The 20,392-nt window shown below is 48.3% G+C and overlaps 1 protein-coding gene across 5 annotated transcripts in view; it reads left to right on the top strand.

Moving 5' to 3' along the window:
• LOC147717698 (E3 ubiquitin-protein ligase TRIM39-like) overlaps positions 1-20,392 on the top strand; it is a 660,302-nt gene that overhangs the window by 47,417 nt on the left and 592,493 nt on the right. For all 5 annotated transcript variants that reach the window (XM_086924485.1, XM_086924487.1, XM_086924484.1 and 2 more), the window contains exon 2: positions 9,807-9,902. In XM_086924485.1, the coding sequence (XP_086780611.1) occupies positions 9,807-9,902 (96 nt within the window). The remainder of the gene's footprint in view (positions 1-9,806; positions 9,903-20,392) is intronic.

Below are 20,392 nucleotides of genomic sequence, written 5' to 3'. Positions count from 1 at the left end.
TCGGACTGGACTGTTCCCATGGGGCAACAGGGTCAGAGCTGATTTGCATATCGCCATTGTCTAACCCAGGGTGGTGTGGAGTGCAAAAAAACGATGGATTTGGGCCCAGATCTTTTGACTGGGGGAATGTGTGACATTGATCCACATTCGGTCCATCACTTGTTGTTTTTGCAATCTACCCATTTGAGGCATATGTCCTGCGATGGAATGAGATCTTAAATGCCCCTCTTCATAAAGTGATGAATCATGGTCCGTTTACTGGGGACATTCATTTCCTGTCCATCAATCAATCAATCATGACATTTATAAAGCGCACTACATACCTGTGAGGGTCTCAAGGCGCTGGGGGAGGGGGAAGGGATCTGCTAGTGATCGAAGAGCCAGGTCTTGAGTAGTCTTCAGAAGGCCAGTAGGTCTTGGGTCTGCCGTAGGTTGGTGAGGATGGTGTTTCAGGTTTTGGCGGCGAGGTGGGTGAAGGATCTGCTGCTGGCGGTCGTTCTTCAGATGTGGGGGAATGTGGCGAGGGCGAGGTTGGCGGAGCGGAGCTGGCAGGTGGGGGTGTAGAAGTTAAGTCGTCTATTGAGGTATGCTGGCCGGTCTTGTGGAGAGCTTTGTGTGCATGGATGAGGAATTTGAAGGTTATCCTCTTGTTGACGGGAAGCCAGTGCAGGACTCTCAGGTGGGGTGTGACTTGGCTGCGGCGGGGGATGTCGAGGATCAGACGTGCCGATGAATTCTGGATGTGTTGCAATTGTCTCAGGAGCTTGGTGGACGTTCCTGCATAGGGGGCGTTTCCGTAGTCCAGCCTGCTGGTGATGAGGTCTTGGGTGACTGTTCTTCTCGTCTCGGTGGGGATACACTTGAAGATCCTGCGGAGCATTCAGAGAGTGTTGAAGCAGGATGAAGAGATGGCGTTGACCTGCTTAGTCATGGAGAGGGTGGAGTTGAGGATGACCCCTAAGTTGCATGCGTGGTCGGTGGGTGTCGGGGCTGTTCCTAGTGTTGTAGGCCACCAGGAGTCATCGCAGGCTGAAGAGGTGGAGCCGAGGATGAGGACCTCCGTCTTGTCCGAGTTCAGCTTCAGTTGGCTATTCCTTATCCATATGGCGACGGCCTTCATTCCTTCATGGAGGTTGGTTTTGGCGGTGTGGGGGTCTTTGGTGAGGGAGATGATCAGCTGGGTGTCGTCTGCATAGGAGATGATGTTGAGGTCGTGCTGTCGGGCGACGTCGGCAAGGGGTGCCATGCAGATGTTGTACAGCGTTGGGCTGAGGGAAGAGCCCTGGGGTACGCCACAGATGATTTCGGTGGCAATGGGGCGGAAGGGGGGGGATGCGGACACTCTGAGTCCTGCCGGAGAGGAAGGATGTGGTCCAGTCTAGGGCCTTCTCTTGGATCCCGGCGTTGTGTAGGCATGTTCGTAGTGTGCAGTGGCAGACCGTGTCGAAGGCAGCTGACAGGTCCAGTAGGATAAGGGCTGCTGTTTCTCCGTTGTCAAGCAGGGTGCTGATGTCATCGGTGGCAGGGATGAAGGCAGTTTCGGTGCTGTGGTTACTGCGTAACCCGGACTGGGACTAGCCCAGGATGCTGTTCTCCTTGAGGAAACGGGTCAGTTGTTTGTTGGCCATTTTCTCAGTGACCTTCGTCGGAACGGGAGCGGAAGTTCTTGAGGTCCTTGGGGTCCACCTTGGGTTTCTGGAGTAAGGCATTGATCGCAGCATTGACATCGGCGTGCTTCCATCCTTCCAGGAAGGTTGCTGTCTCGAAGGAGATGTTGATTACTTTCCGGAGATGGGGTGCGATGGCTGTGCTGGCCTTGTTGAAGATGTGGTGAGGGCATGGGTCTAACGGTGATCCAGAGTGGATGGTGTTCATGATCTCGCTGGTGTCCTCGTCGTTGATGCTGGTCCAGGAGAGCAGGCGGTTGGTGCAGGTGGTGGTCATGGGGGCGGGGGTTGTCGGGCAGTCGTGGCATTAAAGCTGTTGCTGATGTCGGTGATCTTGCAGTTGAAGAAGGTGGCCAGCGAGTCGCACAGGTCTTGCGAAGGTGGGATGTCATTGGTGTTGGAGCTGGGGTTGGAGAGTTCCTTCACGATGTTAAAGAGTTCTTTGCTGTTGTGTGTGTTGTTCTCCAGGCGGTCTTTGAATGAAGCCCTCTTGGCGGCACTGATGAGTTGATGGTGTCTGCAGGTGGCGTTCCTGTGGGCTGCGTAGCTGTCCGGGGTTTGTTCACGGAGCCAGTTCTTCTCCAGTTTTCGGCATGTTCGTTTGGAGGCCTGGAGGTCAACGGTGAACCAGGTGGCTTTCTTGTTGGTGTCACTGTTGGAGGGTGTCTAGAGCAGGGTGAGGGTGTTGGCGCAGTTGTTGATCCATAGTCTGAGGTTGTGGGCGGCGGTGTCGGGGTCGGTGGGGTCGGTGGGTGGGTTCTGGGCGAGGGAGGTTGTTAGCTGGTCTTCTGTGACCTTGCTCCAGCAGTGTCGAGGCATCTGTTGAGTGTGATGGTGCGTGTTTGGCTTCCTGAAGGTGAAGTGGATGCAGTGGTGATTGGTCCAGTGGGGTTCGGTGGTGTGGTTGAAGGAGACGTGGGGGCTTGCGGTGAAGATGGGGTCGAGCATGTGGCTGGCAGCATGGGTTGGTGTTGTCACGAGATTCCCGAGGTTGTCAAGGTTGTCGATCAGGGTGGTGGAGTTGGTGTCGTTGTTGTTCTCGAGGTGGAAGTTCAGGTCCCCGAGGAGGATTTAGTCCATGGAGGCGAGGGCGAGTGTGCTGATGAAGTTGGCGATGGAGTCGCTGAACAGTGGTCAGGGTCCGGGGGGGTCTGTAGATGAGGGTTCCTCTGAGGGTGGTGTTGGGGTCAGTGTGGATCTGGAAGTGCATGTGTTCTGCGGTGCTGAGGGTGTCGCCAGTGTTGGTCGAGACTGATGGTGCTCCTGTGGACAATGGCGATAGCCTCCTCCTATGCCGCTGGTGCGGTCCCTGCGGGTGATCTTATAGCCTTCCGGGATGGCTATGGCGATGTCGGGAGCTGAGGTGGGGTTCAGCCAGGTCTCTGTCAGGAAGGAGACGTCTGGGTAGGTAGAGTCGAGAAGGACCCAGAGTTCGACAGGGTGTTTGCGGACGGAGCGGGTGTTGAGGAGTTCAAGTTCAAGTTCAGTTATTTGTATAGCGCACTACTCACCCAGAGGGTCTCAAGGCGCTTGTGGAAGGGGGGTACTTTACTTATCAAATATCCAAGTTTTTAGTGGCTTTCTGAAGGAGAGGTGGTTCTGTGTAAGGCGGAGGTGGGTGGGGAGAGAGTTCCAGGTTCTGGCCGCTAATTAGGAGAAGGATCTTCCCCCCATGGTGGATCTATGGAAGCGCGGAACTGCGGCGAGGGCTTGATTGGACGATCGTAGTTGGCGGGTGGGGGTGTAAAAGGACAGGGGCGTGTTGAGGCATTCGGGTCCTAGATCGTAGAGGGCTTTGTGTGCGTGGGTGAGGAGACGGAACGTTATTCTCTTGTTGATGGGGAGCCAGTGGAGGTCTTTCAGGTGGTCAGAAATGTGAGCTTGGCGGGGGATGTCTAGTATGAGTCTGGCTGAGGCGTTTTGGATCCGCTGGAATTTTTTCTGTAGTTTGGCTGTAGTTCCGGCGTACAGGGTGTTTCCGTAATCCAGTCGGCTTGTGACCAATGCGTGGGTGACCATCTTTCTTGTATCGGTGGGGATCCAACGGAAGATTTTTTTGAGCATGCGTAGGATCTTGAAGCATGATGAAGATACGATGTTGACTTGTCTGGTCATCGAGAGGGAGGAGTCCAGGATGAAGCCCAGGTTCCGAGCGTGGTCAGTAGGTATGGGTGCGGTTCCCAGGGCCGGTGGCCACCATGAGTCGTACCAGGCAGAGGGGGATGATCCTAAGATAAGGACTTCAGTTTTGTCCGAGTTCAGTTTTAAACGGCTGTTCTTCATCCACTCGGCTACTTCTTTCATCCCTTCGTGTAGGTTGGTTTTGGCGGTGTTTGGGTCTTTGGTGAGGGATAGGCTCAGCTGGGTGTCGTCAGCGTAGGAGATGATGTTGAGGTTGTGATGGCGAGCGATGAATGCGAGGGGACTCATGTATACGTTGAAGAGGGTGGGACTGAGTGATGATCCTTGTGGTACGCCGCAGATGACATCGGTGGCCTCTGATCTAAAAGGGGGGAGGCGGACTCTCCTGGTTCTTCCGGCGAGGAACGAGATGATCCAGTTCAATGCTTTTCCTTGTATTCCGACGTTGCTGAGGCGTTGTATGAGGGTGCTATGACAGACTGTGTCGAATGCTGTGGAGAGGTCATTTAGGATGAGGGCAACTGTTTCTCCGTTGTCCAGTAGTGTTTGAATGTCGTCTGTTGCTGCGATGAGGGCGGTTTCGGTGCTGTGTTTGGCTCGAAAGCCGTTCTGTGAGGGGTCGAGGGATTTGTTGGATTCGAGGAAGGCGGCGAGCTGACTGTTGACGGCTTTCTCAATGACTTTGGCAGGGAATGGGAGGAGCGAGATGGGGCGGTAGTTCTTAAGTTCAGTGGGGTCTGCTGTGGGTTTCTTCAGAAGGGCGCTGAGTTCGGCATGTTTCCAGCTTTCCGGGAAGGTCGCGGAGTTGAGGGAGCAGTTGATGACGTCTCGGAGATTGGGTGCGATAATGGAGTCTGCTTTGTTGAAGACATCGTGGGGACATGGGTCGGTTGGCGATCCTGAGTGGATGGAGTTCATCAGGTGGATGGTGTCTTCGGTGGTGATTGGGTTCCAAGCGCAAAGGTTGTTAGAGGGGGGTTTTTGTTCGGATGTGGGTGGATTGGACTGGTCTCCGGGTTGGTTTTCAAAGCTGTTATGTATGTCGGCGATTTTGTTGTGGAAGAATGAGGCTAGGGAGTCGCAGAGGTCTTGAGAGGGAGTGATGTCGTTGGTGCCGGCGGTGGGGTTGGTAAACTCTTTAACGATGTTGAATAGTTCTTTGCTGTTATGGGCGTTGTTGTCAAGTCGATCCTTGAATGCTGATTTCTTGGTGGATCGGATCAGTTGGTGGTGTTTGCGGGTGGCTTTCTTGAAGGTGGCCAGGTTATCAGTGGTTGGGTTTTTTCTCCAGGCTTTCTCGAGGGTGCGACAGGACTTCTTGGATTTCTTAAGGTCATCATTGAACCAGGGGGCTTTTTTGCTGCCTTGCTTGATTTGATAGTTTTTCAAGGGTGCTAGATTGTCGGCGCTGTGGGTGATCCATTGTGTGAGGTTGGTGGCTGCTTGGTTTGGGTCCGATGATTTGGCAGGAGGGTTTTGTTGAAGCGATGTGAAGAGCTGGTCGGTGGTAATTTTGTTCCAGTTTCTTCGGGGAATTGGTTGTGGGAGGTTGTGGGTCGTGGTCTTTTTGTAGTTGAAGTGAACACAGCTGTGGGCCGTCCAATGGAGAGCTGTGGTGTGGTTGAAGGAGATGTACTTGCTGGAGGTGAAGATTGGGTCGAGCTTGTGCCCGGCATAGTGGGTGGGGGTATCAACGAGTTGTTCGAGTCCGAGGTTGGCCAGGTTGGCCAGAAGGGTGGTGGTGTTGCTGTCATTTTTCTTTTCCAGGTGGAAGTTGAAGTCTCCCAGTAGAATGTAATCCTCGGAGGGGAGGGCGTGTGGGCTGATGAAGTCAGTGATGTCTTCGCTGAATTGTGTGCGGGGTCCTGGTGGCCTGTAGATGAGGGTGCCTCTGAGTGTGGTCTTGGGGTTTATGTGGATCTGGAAGTGAAGGTGTTTGGCGGATGTGAGGTAGTCATCGGAACTGGTCGTGATGTGGATAGTGTTCTTGTGGACAATGGCGATGCCTCCTCCAGTTTGGTTGATGCGGTCCTTACGGATGATCTTGTAGTCTTTCGGGATGGCTATGGCAATGTCGGGTGTTGATGAGGCGTTCATCCATGTTTCGGTAAGAAAGGCGACGTCCGGCGATGTGGTGTTGAGTAGGTTCCAAAGTTCAATGCCGTGTCTGTGCAGCGAGCGGGTGTTGAGTAGGATGCAATTCAGGTGGTTAGTGTTGGAGTTCTGTGTGGAGTCTGTGGGTTTGGTGTGGATCCTGATGCAGTCGAATTTGCAGGAATGGCAGGTGAAGGGTCCATGGGTTTGTCCTGGGGCGGCTAGGTTGCAGTTTTGGAGTCTGCCGGGATTGAGTGCTGAGAGGGTTGCGGCATCGTACGTTATGCGGGTGGAGTGGGTTTTGCGAGGGCCAGGGGGTCTGGCGCTGGGCGCGGTCCAGGCGCGGACGGGCGTAGACGGGCTTACCTTTGGCGCACCTTCGGCGCGCATAGGGCGCATCCGCTGCGCGTGAACGCTGCGCCCAAAAGCATCTGTCATATGTGGATAGTGGACGGGGCGGGGCGAGGGAGGAGCAGCTAAGAGGCAGGAGCGGGGTGGAGAGCCTGGCTGGGAGGCACAACAACAAACAACAAAATGGCAGCAAGCCAACAGCGAAATAGTTCGAGATTGGGGCACAACCTTGTTAAGCGCTATGAACAGGCAGCACAGTCAGGCAACAATATTCTGAGCAGGCAAAGCGAGTGAAACACAATGGCACAGTAAATCTCCAAGCACGGTCTAGCAGTCAAGCGCTACGATAACACAATAATCAGCAGTGCGAGCAATGCGTGATAGAAGCGCTACGATAATACAATATTCAGGCAAGCAATGCGTGATGGATGGCAGTCGGGCAGTAAGCGCTACGATACCAGTGGATTGAGCAGGGAGCAGCGAGGGGAGCGACCGCTTCTGAGAAGCTCAGGACGGTCGCAGCGCTAGTTGTGGAAGAGAGGAGCCAACACTTTCTGTGGGAGGGAGGAGCAGCTGGGAGGCGGGAGCGGGGTGGAGAGCCGGGCTGGGAGGCACAACAACAAACAACAAAATGGCAGCAAGCCAGCAGCGAAATAGTTCGAGATTGGGGCACGACCTTGTTAAGCGCTATGAACAGGCAGCACAGTCAGGCAACAATATTCTGAGCAGGCAAAGCGAGTGAAACACAATGGCACAGTAAATCTCCAAGCACAGTCTAGCAGTCAAGCGCTACGATAACACAATAATCAGCAGTGCGAGCAATGCGTGATAGAAGCGCTACGATAATACAATATTCAGGCAAGCAATGCGTGATGGATGGAAGTCTGGCAGTAAGCGCTACGATACCAGTGGATTGAGCAGGGAGCAGCGAGGGGAGCGACCGCTTCTGAGAAGCTGAGGACGGTCGCAGCGCTAGTTGTGGAAGAGAGGAGGCAACACTTTCTGTGGGAGGGAGGAGCAGCTGGGAGGCGGGAGCGGGGTGGAGAGCCGGGCTGGGAGGCACAACAACAAACAACAAAATGGCAGCAAGCCAACAGCAAAATAGTTCGAGATTGGGGCACGACCTTGTTAAGCGCTATGAACAGTCAGCACAGTCAGGCAACAATATTCTGAGCAGGCAAAGCGAGTGAAACACAATGGCACAGTAAATCTCCAAGCACGGTCTAGCAGTCAAGCGCTACGATAACACAATAATCAGCAGTGCGAGCAATGCGTGATAGAAGCGCTACGATAATACAATATTCAGGCAAGCAATGCGTGATGGATGGCAGTCTGGCAGTAAGCGCTATGATACCAGTGGATTGAGCAGGGAGCAGCGAGGGGAGCGACCGCTTCTGAGAAGCTCAGGACGGTCACAGCGCTAGTTGTGGAAGAGAGGAGCCAACACCACTTTCTGTGGGAGGGAGGAGCACCTGGGAGGCGGGAGCGGGGTGGAGAGCCAGGCTGGGAGGCACAACAACAAACAACAAAATGGCATCAAGCCAACAGCGAAATAGTTCGAGATTGGGGCACGACCTTGTTAAGCGCTATGAACAGGCAGCACAGTCAGGCAACAATATTCTGAGCAGGCAAAGCGAGTGAAACACAATGGCACAGTAAATCTCCAAGCACGGTCTAGCAGTCAAGCGCTACGATAACACAATAATCAGCAGTGCGAGCAATGCATTGTGGTGTACTTGTTTCCTCCATTCTCTGCTGTGCCTATTTTCCTTCTGTGCCATCGCCGGTCCCGCTTCCCACCGCTGCGTCCCCTGCGGTCCATCCCCGCTCCCATTCGTCCGCTCCCCCCTCCCAGCTGCTCCTCCCTCCCACCTCCCCTCATTATGGCGCCTGCGCCGCTGGCGCGCCTAAGCAAGCCCGTCTGTGCCTGTCTGTGCACGTACACGTCTTGGGAGCCTTAGCTGGAATTAGTGGTGGGGGATTCATGCACTGAGATTCCAGGTGCACTCTTGAATAGAGTCTGTGTAGGGGCCCCAATGGATATTCTCGGGTGTTTGAATCTGTTGAAATGTAGGTACCTACTGGCGATCTTGTTTTGTCAGGTAGGAGCAGATTTAAAATGTACTAGTGGAACTGCTTCGACGTGAGGAACATTTTAGTAGCAGCATGGTTCTGCATGTGTCGGCGCAGATGGTTCAGTCCCACCAAATGTTGCTACAGGGACCATTCTCTTGTCAATCCTATCCGCATATATCATAAAAGCCTGGTTAGCATTTATTGCATTATTGCTCCACAAAAGCTGGAATGCCAAGGCAGTTTGCACAGTCCCCTGTTGCTGCATGGTGATTAATCTGGGAGTAAGCAAGGCCTATAGTCAATATCCTCTCCTGCTCAAGCGGTGATCATGGCCCAGAGGGCATGGCAAGCACATAGGTCCCCTCAACTGCTGCACTCTTCTGGGTCTAATCAACATTGCCCTCTCCATCCACCCCGGCCCTGTCAGCTGCCTCCACCAGGCTCAGCGACGGGTCCTACCTAGGCTGAGTCCAGAAGGCCAGCTTTAATTAGGGTGTTTCCCTTGGATCCTCTGCACTCCCAGAGGCCCCACATTCACCTCACAGCCGAGGAGACTCTGCTGCCAGGTGCCCAATATGTCACTAGGTCGTCTCAACCAAGCTGACTGCCCAACTCGCTGCTTTCATGCAGAGCGGCCAGATCCTATGGGCTACTGCTCAGAATGGGCCTTCAAGGCCCTCTGGCCGTACCTGTCCTCAGGTCCCACGATGCAGAGTGGGGTCAGAGTCCCTTAAGCAGTTGTCGTTGTTCCGCTGCTCCCCCACTGCCATTCCTGCAGCCATGAAGTAACCCATCGACCTCCTGGGACCACCTCACAAGATCGCCACCTCAGAAAATCTGGGGACCGGTGACTACAAGCCTAATATGATGCCCATGGTCATGGAGCTCAATCAAGGAGTGGCCGTCGCAGGCCATGCCGAAGCTCGACCTCCACTGCTGTAGTCCTGATTTGTTTCAAATGACACCCTTTTATATTGCTGTATTCTATCTGGTGTAGGTGGGGGAGGTTATGATTATGGGGACCATTACCAACACAGGGTCAACACAGGGTACATCAGGTCGATGTACATCTACCTGATGTGCATCTTTGTAATTTAATGTGTAGTATCCAGTAGTATGTGTGATCTATGTATTTTTCCTTTGTCAATGGATTATTGAGTATTATAATTGCATGCTAGTGAATGAAGATTACTATCCCACACCTCCTGCCCTGAGTAGGCCTTGGACTGCTCTGCTTTGCTACCCTGATAAACCCAGTAGCTGCAATGGGGCACTTGGTTTCCAGTAAGGAGATCCTTGAAGACCTATTACTTGCATAACTCACATCTTGCATAACTGATAATATTCCAATTTCTAGATAGCTAGATAGACAGCCTCCTTGCTCAAGTGTATAAATCCCTTTTAATGATGGCACATTGTGGACATCGCCCTACGAACCCCTGCTAATCTGTATTCTTCATTGTTGGTTTATTTTAGAAAACACTCAGCATCCACAAGAAGAAACTGAGTGAGGAAATGGAAGAACTGCAGTTGTGGACAGCTGAGGAAAGCAGTACAGCTTCTGCGCTGGAGGTGAGAGGAAATGTAGATCTTGTATATGTGGAGGGTATCAGGGCAGATCGAAGAGAGATATGAAGGTTTCAAAAAGTACAGTTAGAATTAATGTGACTTGTGCTGTAATATTTGCAGAAAATCAGAGTAGAGAAGTGAGAGACTTTGGCTTTCCCTGAGAATCAACTATAGCATAGTTAGAGGTTAGAAACATTTGATACTTCTGAGAATCATATGAAGCAAAATGGTGGCAAGACACAACTTGATCAATTGAGAGTTACACAAAGAGAAGAGTAGGCTACACTGAAGAGGCATCCCTCCTAAGAAATGATGAAGTGATGAGTTTAGAATTAAAACTGGGAAAACAAGTCATCCCATTAGCGTCACACTAAGGCAGTGGAGGCTGGTGAATTGTGAAAGTGGTAGGGCATAAGACCAAATCCTGTACTGTGCCAGCAAGTGTAGTAAGCAAGAGGAACTGTCACCATGGGACCTTATGGATAGGCTTCTCAAAGTGTATAGATTTTAAATTAAGGATAGTAAATCTATACGCAGCTATATAAACTTACCCAAGGTATATTTTGGCAGTGGATAGCTAGCGTAGATTATTCCTGTAGCACAATACTTTTGTGGATGGCAATCGGAAATACTCTCTGTGCCTTTCTGTCTCCTCCCACCCATTCATTACTCTGTTCCTTTCTCTATGCACTGCCACACCAAGCTACCTATTTCCATTCCATTTCAATTTCTATAACTCTTGTATTCTTCAGAACATTTTCTCTACCTGTTCCCATTTTGTTTTTCTGTCTCTCTTCCCTGTATGTAGCGATTACTAAGTTTTCGATTCCTCCTTTTTTCCTTGCCCTGCTTTAACTCCATCACTCTCCCTCTCTGGTTGTTGATGCCTCTTCCTTCAATTTTCTACCCACACACATTGTATTGTATTGCAATATTTATGTAGCGCTTACTACCTTCTGTGGAAAAAGGTAGGGCCGATGACCTTTTTCAGAGTTGCCCGGCGTTAACCGCCTCTATACCCACTCAAGTTACCAAACAAAGAGGCAGGCGCTGGAGACTGGAAGGCAGGAAACAGAAGTTTTATTCCGAAGGAGCAGAACACATCAAATCAGACAACAGGGTATCTTCTCAAGGTGCTCTAGCCGCATCTCTGAGGCCTGGCCTCTTATACACAAGTTTATTGCTTTATTGCGTAAAACACATCTCTGTCAACACTTTGATGTACGGAAAGACGCCCTCGGAATCCCCGCTTCAGGCCCATTCCCACACACATTTACAGTTGAAGTCCCCACCCTGGTCACAACAGGCGATGATTATCGCGCAGCTGGACATTCCGCCGATTCACGGAATGTATGTGGTTGATCGGATCTCATGGGGTGGGGGCTTTGATCAACTCGTGGGTCCTTTGATTGGGGAGGCTTCCTACTGTATAGAGGGGCAATAAACAGTATCCGCAGGGCCAGGTGGCGGCTTGGGAACGAATGAGACAAACGGGCACAGAGGAAAGGGGGTTTTATCAAAGGACCCGGGATCATGAAAGGAATGAAGGGAGGTGTCGCGCTGAGAACAGGAAGGGGTTCCGAGGCAGAGCTGTGCTGAAGAGGGGTTTATGACCCAATGCATGTGAGAGCGGGGGCTGTCAGCGTGCGGGGGATGCTTGCGAGGTCAGGAGAGAGAGAGACGCGCTGGCTATCGGCGATGGGCAGAGAGGCCATGGTACTCAAAATGGCTGCCGCTTACGCGCACGAATGGGCTCGAAAAGGGGGCAAGATGGCGCCGATAATGTTGACACTGCAGTCTAGGTTTTAACACTTCGTGGGTATTGAAGCACTTGCATACATACGTAGCATGCTACATCTTGCAAGGTATGAAGATGGGGAGGCTTCTGTGGTGCTGCCAACTTGTCATGGGACACAGCACTTAGCAGTGTGATGGTTGAAGTGTGAGAGACAGGCACACAGTTCAGCTGGATCCATACAAGTGCACAATGACAACTGGACGAAAGCATTAGTTGTGAAACTCCATCAGTGGGCAAGCATAGAAAACTTGGATACATTGGGTTATCTTATAGTTATATATCAACAGTACCAGGCCCTACTGCACACCATACACAATTTGTAGAATGTTTCCAATCATTAAATTAGAACATTATGTATACCTTCAGAGTTGTCTCTTTCATCCACAACCGTTTATTTCCTGTCTCACTATCTCACACTTGCAGGTTGTGTTCCTCCTTGATGTCCCCATTTTCCTTTCTTTCATTTCTTTCCCTCATTTTTTTCCTTTTTCTGCCTCACTCTCTCTTACTCTGTATGAAACACCAGTGTGAAAATTACGTTTTGGTCCCCAAAAAGGACAGCAGCTACCCACAACTAGAAAACAACTGCACAAATTAAGTGGTGAATATAACTCGCAGTATATACTTTTTCATTGTTTGCTAAATCACTACAAAAAAGAGCAACCCAGTAATTCTACGGGGGATTGGGTATCAACATTTTTCAGCAACACAACCTACAAAAGCCCCACATTGCTTGTTCAATTCAACTCCAGGGCCTTTACCTTCCACCCAGTCCACAGATCAAGACGTATACAAGAAATAACAGATTCCTTTATAATGATATTATCAATCAACCTTTTAAAGACTTCATACACCATTCTGCTATACCTTTTGGCCGCAGTGCTGTAGTTCTCGATAATTCAGTTTTCATGGCTTTACGAGTCCACACATCAGCCCACTCATTCACTTAAGATGCTTTATTATTCCTGCTGGAAGAATATTCGGAACTCGCAAATTGTCAAGGGCAAACACAATGAGCGTATGCCTTTATTTACATAAATCTGCCATGGCCAATGTGCCCGCACAAAGCATCTGCAGGTAAAGAACATTTACAATACAAGCCATCAACCTACTGCTAGAAGTGCCGCAATTAAAGCAGCTATGCACTTACAACGTCTAAGGATGGAATTCAGAAAATGAAGGAGAATGTCAGAGGGTAAATTTTAGGGGTGACGAATCTTCACAAAATCTGAAATGGAGACAATTTGTTGAAGCCACTCAAATGTCATATACCCATCTCTTATTTAGACTTTAAATAAGGCAGTGTTCTCTATAGAGGATCAACTTATCCTTGCACTGGGTATCAGAAGTCTGTTAGGAAAACAGGGCATGGACTAAGGCAGTGCTTAATCTGTGAAGAGGATAACCTCAGATGCGCAAACATTTTCTTGGGAGCCTGTGCATAGCGCCACAGAGTCCCAGAGTCAAAGATGCATCGTTTTGATCCACCACCCTCAGCCTCAGTCACGGCCACCATGACTTGTGAGTGGGGGTGGGGAGGTCACCGGGGGAGGTGGGGGGGACACACGGGAGGTTTATAAAAAACAAAAAAATCTTACCTTTGCCTTCCGGTCCAGCGTCGCATTGCGTCTGCTCTCTCTGCTTGTGCCTAACAGGAAGCAGGCATCCTCCTTCTCCTCCTCTAAGCCAATCGCGTTGTGATTGCTATGACGCCGACTCCACAGGCGTCAATGGGGAGGCCATTTTCACTATCTGCAGGCTGCAGCTTACATAGAGAAAATTCAGAGTGTGCATGACTGGTTTGGTCGGCCATGGGGCCGACCAAACAGTCAGCGCCCACAACAGTGGGCAAGCCACGCCTCCCCTGCCTAAAGCAGGAATGCCCACCCGTCCACCCCCACCCCCAACCAAACCCTGCCTTCTGCTTTCTCACATTGCGATAAAGCTGTAGGGCTCGCTCCTTCGCCCACATGGAGGAGATATGGACAGCAGACACAAGAGTGATTCACTGAAATTTAGAAAGCAGTAATTCACAGCCAGAGACACATGAATGCCCAGAGAATTACAAGAAGTAGAGATAAAATGCAGAAAATCGGTCTCCCAGGAGTGTCACCGGAAGCAAATCTGGGAGCCATAGACATGGGAGATCACCTGGGGACCACATGAAGCAGATTTGGAGTACAGAGATTTGAAGGATGAGAAGCGATACTCAGGTATCTGTGGTGCTCTCCACTTGGATCACTGGTACAAAATTGAACACAGCAATGTTGAGATACAGAAATATTGTATCAAAAATATTGATTACAAAAATATTGTCAACCTAAGTTTATAGTGGTGAGTACAAAATGGTTGGAAAAATATTGGTTCACACTAATCATTAACAACATACAAAAATATGATATTGCAGGTATTCTCCACATACAGAGAACTATGCACCGTATTATGGGACCTCAGCATATAGGGGCTAAGCCTTCCCACCACCTTAGTGCCCACGAGCCCAGGACCGACGAGCTATGGTGACTCATTCTCTCTCCTACACACTCACAAAGAAGCACATATTACACCCCAGAACACAACACTCCGGATCTTTCATGAATAGCGGTAACAAGACACACCTTTTTACTCACACTCTCATGCTTGTTCACAATAAGAACTGACCGAGACACGAATATAGTTTAAAACGTTTATTTTAACTATTGTGCTCTAACATGCAGTTTACAGGCCACAACAAGCAGCAAAATACATAACACTAATATAGTTAGCATTGCAGCTAGGCCATATATCATAAAGAGAGATGTCATCATATAAAGACAATGGATAAAGGACTATAGTGCCTAACCTCCCTCCCCTTGGTAAGAAAAAGTATTATTATATAATAGAAGATCTCTTGGTTTTGTCAGCAAACCCCATACCTTAGACTATATATTGTATTTCTACATGGTAGGTGCGTGTTGCTCTTTTGCCTGGAAAGTTCCCTTACCTAGTGTGTGTTACCTAAACATGTCTCACCATAATATCAAAGTACGAGTCTCCAGCCGCAGCTGCATTAGTATGTTTTGTTTAGGTGCTAGGGCCTGAACAGAACTGAATAACAAGGGGCATTTTTTATCGACTTTTCTCACAATGTTCGGACAAAACTCCAGGACATTGGTCAGAATGGAAAGTGTCACAGGCAAAAGTCCTGACAAAGACACGCAAATCTCTAATGATATTTCGGGCGTCAGCACTGTGTTGCGGCCAAACCCAAAGGAATCGAGTGCACAAATCCACTGCAACCAAAATATGTTTATATGCAGTGTCAGATGTCAAAAGACCGCAGTGATCAAGATAAATACAACCAAACGGTTGATCACAAATGTATAGCTGTGTATCTGGTGGACGTGAAACTGTAGTTGGGGTTTAATCTGTTGATAAATGTCAAAAGACAGTACATATTTACAGGTCTGTTTGTATAAACCACGTCACCAATTAAATTGCTGTAAAATAGTAACAGTCGCAGAAACTCTGGCATGTGCAGAAGCCATGCATTCATGTGCGGCAATGATCAACAGTAGTCAGCGGTCCTCGTTGGGAAACGGCCCATCCCCAATGGACGGAATAGTTGCAAGTGGGACCTGATCAGGAGATAAGTGATATGAATAACACAAAGGAAAACTATGTAGGAACTCCGTCCCATCCTTCATCGCAGCAATTGCAGCAAGAATATCATTATCAATTTTAGTCATTCACCTAGTAATGACTGCTACTGAACATGTGCTACTGCAGATTTGGCTACCCCATCAGCCAAAGAATTAGCAACAGCATGTGCTCCCACACACTGATGGCCAAGAGTATGGATAACATGTGTGAGTGGCAAACGTTCCTTAAGTTCGGCCATTCAGACCCAAAGCGTTTTATGCTTTATTGCACTAGATTTAGAGTCTCTATAATCATTCTGAGACAAAAAGAATACATTGTCACTGAAAAACTGCACACAGTAGTATGAATTACCCATAACAAGAGTGTTCTCAAGAGGATCAGCGACTTCTAGAGCTAAAATTAAGGCACGCAGCTCCGCCAATTGAGCCGGACAGTCGCCAAGTGCCTGTGTATAGAGTATGGAATACTTAAATTCCCCATTTACAATTGAACCAGCCACTATAGCTCAAGCTACCAAATAAGCATGCTTTGACCCAATGGCTGGCTTAGCAGAACCGTTGGTATAGATGATATATTTGTACTGATTCAGAGGAAGCAAAGACAATGGACGAGGATGAATATGTTCATATTGTAAAAACTCCTGTGTCTGCAAAGAGGGATCAAAGATAAAAGTGACATCAGCCGATGTCAAGGAATTTGCCAATTGTATCTAACAGGGTGTAAAGCTTTAGAATTCGGAACACTCTCCTTTGTTACTGATTCTAACACAGGTACAGGTGAGACCATAAGAATGCTTTTTCCCATGCGCCAGAAGCGTAACTTCAGAATCGCCATCTGGACTGCCGTAAGAATTTTCTCAATGGTGGAAAAACGCATCTCGGTTGATGTGTACAAGTGCGATTTGTAAGCAATGTGCACTATATCTCCCTCATTGAATGTCAAGTAAGTAAAACCTACTGTACCAGGCACAATCTTTATGATCAAATTTGTGGAATTGTCACGAGTTAACAAGAAGTTCGGCACAAGCAGAGCAGGCTGCAAAGACTGAAGACTTGTGGTATGTTCCAGAAGCCACCTGGAAGATGAAAAATAGGGTTGTATCCACTCGTAAAGCAGCTTGATATGCTGGGTATAAGCAGAAATATATGTCCTCCCGAAATTAAAAAAACCCAGCAAAGATTGTAACTTCTTGAGAGTAGACGGAAATTGCAATTGAGCACATTTCTCCAAAAAGTGAGGGGCTAACCCCCTACCTTAATTATGTATCTGGTAACCCAAGAAGAGCACTGCCAAATAGGCGATGTGGGGCTTAGCAAAATTAAATTTGTACCCCAATTCAGCAAAAGACAGAAGGGTGCGATCTACATGCACAAGATGCTGTAATAATTCGTCATCTGTCAAATAAATGTCATTGACTTACGAGAAAGCATCAGGGTGTATGTCATGCAAAAGAGACAAAACACGTGCAGCAAAAGCTCCTAGACTATACTTATAACCCATAGGCAAACGCGTAAATCATTCTGATTGCAGACCACGGTAAATGCGGTCACGGCTATCAGGAGCCAAATTGTGACTATTAAATCCATTGGATATGTCAAGTTTGGTTTTATATTTTTTACGTACTATGTTACTTATGAACGCAGAACTGTGGGTGTTCTGTACTGGAAATGTATGAACATGATGGTTCAAATTTCTGTAATCCAAAACTATGCGATATGAACAGTCTGGTTTCACTATCAGAAAAAGAGGAATATTCATAGATGAAACACAGGGTTCAATCACACCCTGATATTGCAACGGGGTCACAATTTCACTCACAGATGCTTTAGCATCTCACTTAATCAGATATTGGGCTTGCGGCTGTGGCATAGATTGTAATGGAATTTCATGTGCCGGTGAATCTTTATTCCAGCCCACCAGATTACGATATACAGCCGGCGCTAGGGCCAATGCAAATTCTGACACGTAAGCTTGTTTAGCCTCCTCAGAAACATAACAGGAAAAACTCGGGAGTATCATGTCCTGCCCCCAGGAAGAAGCCAAAATGAATGGAGGAAGCCAATCCGCATCCGTCAACAAAATGTCATAAGCGGAGGTAAGGTTGTCCCAAAAGACTGCCTCAATTGTCTGTTTTATATCACCTTCAATTTGGAGGACAATCTCATAAAGCCTATCATCAGCTGCTTGCACTGTAATGAAAGTATCAGATGCTCTCGCCTCCAGACAAGGATGGAGTACCTCCCACACCGTGGTACCTTTTGCCACACTGTCAAGGAGTTTCACCGCCCATCTCCAATTGAGGAGCAGAGTTCTCATCGTCTGAGGCATACTTTGTAGTTAAAGTGGCAACTTTCTTCTTCTAAAATGGGGCACAATATGGAGGTTGTCCCTCCGGCTTGGCTTTTATTACAAAATGGCGTGCGGATCACGTCGTTAATGAATGATCTCTCCTTGTCTGCGATCCTGTCACTCTCCGCCACTGAACTGTGGATCCGATGATTCCTGAAGGAAACGAGGAGAGAGCGGATCAGGAACCTGAAACCTCTCTGGTGTCTTAATTTTTGAGGGGTCACGCAATTCATATCTACATTCAGAAGCATCAGGTGTTGGTGAACCTGCACGCAAACCGTGCTTCTGCTGATACAGCTGATTTCTATTTCAAGCCTTTTTAGGAAAGACTGAACGACCCTCCTTTTTAGGCAGGGGCTTATTTTACGTTTCAGTAAAAAGTCTAATTTCCAGATTATTGCGCCCCCAACGATTTATAAATGTTCGCAATAATCTTTGGCAATTCACGTTGTTTATCCACGTCAGCCACTGTCTCCAGGCGCTTACTCACCTGTAAGCTAACTTCTTCTCCCTTAACGTTAGCAAGAATCATGTCGGAGACAATAGCGAACATGCCAACTAATCGCATCCCCAACTCCAGGGCACCCTCTGCTCCGTGTTGATCTTGAACCTTTTTAAGAACTGTCATAAGTACAGTCATGGAGGGGGTGCCAAAACACAGCGAATAAACCGCTTCAAACACCTTCCCCCAAGTGGTGCAATCAGCCATATTAGGAATAATTCCTTTAGGTAAACTCATTGTGAGGATCCTGTGTTTATCCACAGGAGAAGTATATGGAAAAACAGCTAAGAGTTGCTCACATTTTTTGGCCAACCAGAAAGGTACATGAACCTTATTCTGAGGATGCTTCCCCATCACTGAGGTAATCATGATAGGACTAATAACCATGCTACCACCATGCCCTGGTGGCTGAGCAGCACCAGCCAGTTCCGCCGGTATATTACGAGACATATATTGAATGATACTTTTGTGGATATGAATTAAAGACTTGTGTAACGCATGTAGCTCTATGATTGTAACTCCAAGATAATTTGGATGGGGAGTAAATTCCACCAAAATGGGCCATATGGCCCCGTCGACGACAATGGGCAGAGACGGACCACTGAATGAGGGTGGAAGGGTGCCATTAAACTATATGGAATACTCCCAAGCTGACAACGGAACTTCGAGTAAACAATATGGAAGATGAACTTGTGGAACCGCACCACGTTCATATTTATGAAAGAAGTGATTGGTTCCATCAACAGCAGGAAATTTAACCCAAGAGTAAAATGCTTCGAAGCGAAAAGCAGCATCTGCCTCAACCACGAATATAAAATCTGATCCGCAACGGGACACCATGTTGAGTCAAATGAACCGTAACTGCCGGCCGGTTAGGTGCAGCAATGTTAATCACCATTATAGACACTGGTAAGTAAGAAAGGAAAACAGTAGCGCAATACAGTGTCTAGAAGAAACAAAACGTAACCATTTAAAATTCAAGCTTTAACAATCTATAAAAATGTGAATATAGGAGACAAACCCCGCACACCACGGATGTCTCCGAAACCGGTGAGAGGGTATTCTGGATAAGCACAAGCACTACTCAGGGGGCCTGTGAATAAGTACCAGACCAAGCGTTGGTGGTGCCATGTTGCAGGGATTCTGCACATACACAGTACTATGTGCAGGATTATGGGACCTCAGGTTATAGGGGCTAAGCCTTCCCACCACCTAAGTACCCATGAGCCCAGGACCGACTAGCTATAGTGTCTCATTCACTCTCCTACACACTCATGAAAAAGCAAATTATTAGACACCCCAGAACACAACACTCACGGGTCTCTCAGGAATCGTGGTAACAAGACACAGCTTTTCACTCACACTCTCATACTTGTCCAAATAAGAACCGACCAATTCACAAATATAGTTTAAAATGTTTATTTTAACTATTGTGCTCTAGCATGCAGTATATGTGCCACAACAAGCAGTAAAATGCATAACACTGATATAGTGAGAATTGCAGCTAAGCCATATATCATAAAGGGAGATGTCATCATATAAAGACGATGGAGAAAGGACTATAGTGCCTACCCTCCCTCCCCTGAGGAAGAAAAAGTATTATTATATATTAGAAGATCTCTGGGTTTTGTCAGCAGACCCTATACCTTAGACTATAGATGGTATTTCTACATGGTAGATGCGTGTTGCTCTTCTGCCTGGAAAGGTCCCTCTCCAAGTGTGTGTTACCTAAGCATGTATCACCATAATATCAAAGTACGAGTCTGCAGCCGCAGCTGCATTTGTATGTTTTGTCTAGGTGCTAGGGCGGGACTAGAACAGAATAACAAGGGTCATTGTTTATCGACCTTGCTCACAATGTTCAGACTAAACTCCAGGAATAGGCATTGAACAATCACAGCAGACAGTTCTCATGTGAAAGGCATAAAGAGAGTATTTAAAAAAGAAAGCCATGTAGTAATGTGTGCAAAAGCCGCATCATGGATGCAGGGCTCATGCTAACTTAGTGATTTTGACAATGTCCCTATCGGCCATGTGACTATACATTACCTACTGGCGGTCGCCAGGAGGTAGTTATAGTTAGGACCTAGTTTCCATAGGAAATCCGCAACATTCTATTTGGAATAACTTTGGCGCCGGTGGACGAATCTTTGCAAATTTCTCCAAGAAAATGGCCTGCTCCGCACCGCTCCTTCCCTGAAAGTT

Source organism: Lissotriton vulgaris, chromosome 5 (assembly GCF_964263255.1).
Source record: "Lissotriton vulgaris chromosome 5, aLisVul1.2, whole genome shotgun sequence".
Classification (NCBI taxonomy): domain Eukaryota; kingdom Metazoa; phylum Chordata; class Amphibia; order Caudata; family Salamandridae; genus Lissotriton; species Lissotriton vulgaris.
This window is presented reverse-complemented; position numbering and strand designations above follow the sequence as displayed.